This window comes from Pezoporus occidentalis, unplaced genomic scaffold, assembly GCF_034315485.1.
Source record: "Pezoporus occidentalis ecotype Australia unplaced genomic scaffold, CSIRO_AGI_Poc_V1 ctg122, whole genome shotgun sequence".
Classification (NCBI taxonomy): domain Eukaryota; kingdom Metazoa; phylum Chordata; class Aves; order Psittaciformes; family Psittacidae; genus Pezoporus; species Pezoporus occidentalis.
The window spans coordinates 222,016-228,312 of record NW_026913016.1 but is presented as its reverse complement, the minus strand read 5'-3'; the positions used below and the strand labels follow the sequence as shown (position 1 = coordinate 228,312).

The window sequence follows — 6,297 nt, the reverse complement described above, 5'->3', positions numbered from 1 at the left end:
TGTGTGTAACTCTTGCTGACTTTGGTGGGTCAGCTGAGATGCTGGCCTTACCCTCTCTCTTATATTGATAGTCTCAGCTAACATCTCCCTTGGTAACAGTAGCAGGTGACTTTGATGTGCTTTTCTCAAGTGACCAAACTGGGAACACTGGAGATTGAAAATGGACAATAGCACAGCATGGAATTACACCCCAAACCTTAATGCACCTTAAATCAGTAGTTTCATTCCTAACTATCCATTGTCCAGGCTGAATATCACAAAAGTGTGTGTAGTCATAGATAAATCCAAGTTTAGGAGGATTTATAATCTTGTCAGTTGTAGATTAAAAGCTCTGTTCTGTATCTGCAGCTCTATAAGTGACCACAATGAAGAGTGATGATGGCAACTGTCAGTGATCCGTTAAAGGATATTGGAAGAAGAACATTATTCAAAGTGTTTCTCTCATTCAGCATTATTTTTTCCACCAGTTGATTAACTGTTTTCACTCAAACTGCAGAGCCCTAGGGTATGGTGCCAGCTAAATCTCATATATAAGCTATCTGGAGCTAAATGTCACCTGCATGGAGCTGGCATCTTAATCCAACTCTGTTCTGCATTCCTCACCATCAACTTTCTGTGGATGTGTAAGAACAGGTACCCAAGCTACACAAACAGCTGTTATTCAGCAAAACCTCTTTCAAAGTGATACTGCTGCAAAACGGTGCCAAAGGCGTCAGGGCTCTTAAGTTCTCCCCTAATCAAAAGAGGGACTCCGTTTGGCAGGAGCTGATTCCACTGATAGTCTCTCCATTGAGAAATGTGTGGGGTAACATTGACACTCTGTGGCCAGCCAGATAAAATGCAGTCTCTGGATTTTCACAGGTTTTTTTGCTTTCATCCATTTCACCATGTAGTAAAGATCAGTTTGTAGCTTTCATTCTTGTTGATAATTTCCAGTATCTTTTCAATAACTCTTTATTATTATAAAAATGTCCTAAACATGTAAGCTAAGATAAAAACTAGAAACAAATGATTAAACCTTGTATCCGGAATCCCTGAGTCTGAGGAGCGCTCAGTGAGACTCCACTGTTGTTTTGGAACTTAGCAAGTTGTAGGAAGTGCATTTTCAGGTCCATGCTTACATCCCTGTCATTTTAATCACATATTTTGTTTTCCTGTGGAACTGGAATGAAGGAAGGCCCCTTAAGGGGAGCTGGATTTGTGTATTGCAATTTCCTCCAGTCTAATCTGGAGAGGGGAGCTTTTTCAGTATACCTCCAAGCTATAATTTTTACTTCCCGTAGAAGTAACAGATATTACCTGTACTATACATAGTGCAGGTAGGCAGTGTGGTTAAGCACCATTCAATAGCCCCTGTAGGTGTTCTTCTTGATTGCAACTGAAGGAATAGTAAAAGAAAATGAAAAAAAACAGTTGTTGGTTCATATCTCTTGCATTCAACAGGTGGAGGAGTGAATACTAAGATATGTGAGAGGATGGTTTTGGCACACATAACTTTTGTAGATGTACCCATTTTTTGCTCTTATTTTGCTTTTCAACTAGAAACATTAAGAATAATGGTAGAATTGTAATTAAGGCATTTCAAGATAGTCAGAGCTGTATCTTAACTAGTTTCTAACGTGAAAACAGCATGTATGCAGTATTGAGCATAGTTCCAACCTCCCTGCCACGGGCAGGGACACCTCCCACTGGACCAGGTTGCTCAAAGCCCCATCCAACCTGGCCTTGAACACTACCAGGGATGGGACAGCCGCAGCTTCTCTGGGCAACCTGTGCCAGGGCCTCACCATCTTCATAATAAAAAATGTCTTCTTTATATCCAGTAGAAACTTCTCGCAGTTTAAAGTCTCTTCCTTTCTCCCGTCTGTGCCTCTGGTGTGAGGGCAGAGTGCTTTGACAATGAATATAGTGATCAAGACAAAATTCCAGTTACTGGAATAATTAGGGCATGGGGAGGAGGGAGATTCAGTACTAGTCCTGGTTATTGCTCTTTGTGATGAATATCGAGGATACAGGGAGATGCATGCCTAACAAACAGAAACAAATAAATTGCCTGTAATTCTATGAACTGTGAACGTTAGCAACCACTGGCTTTGCTCCTGTAAATTCAGAGACATGAAACACGAGGCAAGAACATTAGTTCCACCCATGTAAGACACTGCTAGGGTAGGGGCTGTCCTCGTCTCTGAACACAGTTTCTGAATTATTTAGCATATGGTCTTTCTGCTCCAGCAAGAGACTCACTCAGAGCTCATCTTGGCTGCTTTTACTTTCTTTTCTTTTGTTCTTTCTTAAACAGACTTGTAATTGTTCCTGTGTATTATTTACTGGGAGTACTATGCTTTTATAACATAGCTGTGGGTGGAGCAGAGTCTGTAGGCACAAATTGCACCTGATATTCGGGATAATTTTCAGGAAGAAAGAAAATAGGCTGCAATTCAACACATGGAGTATGAGAATGTAAAAAAAACTCAAAGACTATAGAGTTGCCTCTATTTTCCCATGAATTTCTCTATTCTGTGCCATAGAAAACCGAAAAGCAAATTTCAGTAAAACTGTACCCTGGTTGCAATCTTTATTCTGTCTTTATTTCTTCTTTTTATTTTATATCTTTTTAACAGAAGCAGCATGCTTCTGTAGCCTGTTAGAGAATGATGCAATAAAGACTCCATCACATCATATTTCAAATACTCAATTATTTATCAGATGGTAGAATCTCCAACCTTGCTTCCTGTATCTATGTTTTCATTTACTTAAAAGAAATTACAGTGCTAAGAATGTTGGGTCAGGTGTAACACTGGTTACACAGCCACCTGTCAAGCCTCAGAGAAGATGAGAAGTAGCAAAGGCAGGAGAAACATGAAAAGACCAAGAGACAATTCACTTGGTCTATTGGTACATAAAAAATACCAACTGTGTTAAGCTTATAGTACAATGCAGTATGGGCAGGCAGGTTTTCCCAGAATGGAAAACAAGCAGGTTAAGGAGCCAGACAATGTAACTTAATGTAAAAAATGAAAACACGGACAAGTGGGTAACCCTTGAGCAGAAGCGCACACTTCAGAATATACAAGGAGTCCTCTGAAGGGCTACGATGTGCTATGCACTGCAGTTATTGTTTTTTACTCCTATTTAGAGAGTCTCCTGCCCTTTTTGCACTTACAGACTGGTTTTAGAAAAGATCACATGCAAACGAACAGTGCATGATGTATCACATGTGTGGTGGTGCATTTATGCTGTTAGCTTACTTTGCAACAACTGCTGTAAATGAACATTAGCTTTTGAACTAACCAAAAGCCTGACAATGGTAACGTAAGTGATGTGGGTGATAGGATCAAATGAACCCTGATGAAGTTTGCCAGTGATCACAAGACCATGTTGGATGGGGCTTTGAGCAATCTGGTGTAGTGGAAGTGTCTCTGCCTGTGGCAGAGGGGTTTGAACTATATGAGCTTTAAGTTCCCTTTCAGCTGAATCCATTCTAACTCGAGGTCCTTTCAAAGGAGGCTGGAGAACAGCTCTGTGTTAACGCTATGACATGAGATCTGCAGCTGCTTTCAGTTCTGCATGACTCTGAGCAGCCTTTTAGGAACAAACCCCAACCAATAGAGAAGGTAAATACCAGCTTTGCTGGGACTCTGCCTGGTGCTGCTCTTGCAGAAGTGACTCTGGGAGCTGTTTCAGCAGCACATTTTTGCTTCTGGCATGTAAAGTTCAAGTGTGCTGCCTTGTTAAAACATTTTTTCCTTATTTTAAAGAATTCTTTTACCCCCTCAGCCACTGACTGACATGGCTTCACTTACAAAAGTTAAAATGTAGTAAATACCTTCTAGATTTTCACCTCAGGGAAAGCGTTTTTACTGGTTGTATTTCAATAAGACGTTAAAAAACATGCTTGTGTGCATTTTTTAAATTGCTGTCATTTCTCTCTGCACGACAGGCAGCAAAAGCTGATGCTGCAGAGGTTGGTATTGTACTTTTAACACGAGACTGACAGAAAAATGGTCAGTTCTCTTGTTGCTCATGTTTAAATCCACGCCCTTAAGCTGTGATTCAGCAAATTCCCAGAGTAACCCTGGTTTGAAACCCGGGTTCCTCCTTCTCCTGTCCTGCCGGGGGTGGATTTCCTCTTGAGAAGCCAATGAACAAAAGCTTATTTATTTCTGGACGTGGTGAAGGGGAAACTTGCTCCAGCATCTCTCCACCTCTTCCTGCAGAGTGCTAGGTCTCTTTTGCACTGATCAGGTCATGAATGAAAATAGAAGTGAGTAGCAGCAGAGCTGGGGTATAAAAACTGTTTCAAACCGTGCTCCCTGGCTGTGTTCTACACTTCATAAATAATAGCTCTCACCTCATTTTAGCTACAAAGACAAGCAAAAGCAAGCTGCCTGTGTCTGTCTTCAGCAAACCTAAGTGCTCTCTCAGAGAGGCAGGACTGAGCACTCTTATTAACTGACATTATTGAGGAAATACGCTTGCTTGCTTCTTTTGGCTGCAATTTTTGTGCTACAGTTGCGGCAGCATCTTGATGGGGAAGCTGATCTCTAAAGACCGGCGCAAAAGAGATGCTCGAGTTGTCATGCTGGGGCTCGACTTGGCTGGCAAATCCACCCTTCTGTACAAACTCAAGAGCGGCCAGGCTGTGGAGACCTGCCCAACGGTTGGCTTCAACGTGGAGTCTCTGCAGACACCCTGTGGTGTATCCTTCACCCTCTGGGACATTGGCGGACAAGACAGCCTGCGGGCAAGCTGGCCTGACTACCTGGAGGACACCAACACCCTCATCTTCGTGCTCGACAGCACAGACACAGCACGGCTGCCTGAGGCGGCGGCAGCGCTGGAGGATGCCCTGAGCCACCCCAGCATGGCTGGCATCCCCGTCCTCCTGCTGGCCAACAAGCAGGATGTGCCGGGAGTGCTGGCTCCAGCCGAGCTGGAGGAGAAGCTGTGCTGGGGGCAGCTGGCCAGGCGCCGCTGGGTGCTCCAGGGATGCAGTGCCCACACTGGGCAGGGCCTGCAGGAAGTCCTGGCCATCCTGGGATTGCTGCTGAGGGGTCTGGAGCAGAGCTTCCCGTCCCAAGAGCAGCCCTTCACAGGGCCAGTGGGGAGCAGGCAAGCTCCAGAGCAAACCTGAACCTCGGAACCATCTTTCCCAATCATGGAGGATCCCAGCCGCTGGATACCCCCTAACCTGAGCAGATCTGCAGCTGGTACACACCATGGAATGCCCAGCCACTCACCACTGAAACCCAAGACAACCTCTGAGCAGAACTCCCATCATGGAGCATTCTTGGCCCCGTCGCTTGGACTCTCATCACCGGCTGCAGTTTGTCTGCTTTTGCCAGGCTCTGTTCATCCATTGTGTGCATGTCCAGTGCTTCAGTGGGGATGCTTTTTGTCAGATCGATATAAACTGTAACAGAGATGTGCACAACAGACAGAAGAAGTTTTATTCTTTCTGTGGCTCCCAGCCCAGATGCAGATATCCTGATGGGGTGATCCCCACAGGGGGGTGTTTGAATGTGTCCCACGCTGCTTCTGTCTTTGCTTGAAACACATGTTCATTGGCTGGAAAAGCAAACAGCCTCTAAAAGAAATGGCTAAATGGGAGCAGCAGAAGCGCAGGACTTGAAATGTTAAGCTAATTGATGTTAGTGCAGCATCTGCAGGTATAAACTTCAAGGCATGGAAGCAAGTAAGGATTTGATGGTGTAATGCGGTTTGAGGATGTGTATGTAATTTCTGCATTTCTTGTTCTGGGTCTTTCTTTTCTACTCGCTGCTTTTATCCAAACTGATTTAATGAAAATGGTACCTCATCTTCCTTGTATTTTATTTAAATATGAAGAAATTAAACCTGACTTCCAGATGTTGGAAACACATCTGCATGGCCCGTCAACCTCTAAATATCCTCATGGTGGTCTGAACAGCCAAGATGAAATCCCATCTCTCAGACTTTTTGAACTGGACAAGACCACTCTACATGCAATGACTGATAACCATGGGCATTTATGGGCACAGGCAGGTTGGCAACCAAAGGGACCTCCACACGCAGCTGCATCAGGGTAGCTGAAATGCCCCTGGCAGCTCACAGTGGGGCTAGGTGGGTCCCTTACTGCAGTAGTGGTCTTTGTCCAACCCTGCTCAGCCTGCATAGAATATGCGCCTGAGGGCTCCCTGTACCCAAAATGCTGGTTTTTCATTTTTAAATTAAGAAATGTCACAGTATTCCCTACTTCATTATGAAATGAATGGAAGGGCGGGGGGGAAGGGGAGAAAGGACGCAACGTTTTCAGAC

General features: G+C 44.2%; 1 protein-coding gene across 1 annotated transcript; it reads left to right on the top strand.

Annotated features, from left to right (window-relative positions):
* The first annotated feature begins 3,183 nt into the window (after positions 1-3,183).
* On the top strand, positions 3,184-5,860 carry ARL11 (ADP ribosylation factor like GTPase 11). The gene has a single exon (XM_062607320.1). The coding sequence runs from the start codon at positions 4,529-4,531 to the stop codon at positions 5,132-5,134; it is 606 nt and encodes a 201-aa protein (XP_062463304.1). The 5' UTR covers positions 3,184-4,528; the 3' UTR covers positions 5,135-5,860.
* Positions 5,861-6,297: the final 437 nt, after the last annotated feature.

Bases quoted from the DNA above. Each gene is read 5' to 3' on its own strand.
- ARL11 (XM_062607320.1), top strand. From the start codon at position 4,529: ATGGGGAAGCTGATCTCTAAAGACCGGCGCAAAAGAGATGCTCGAGTT.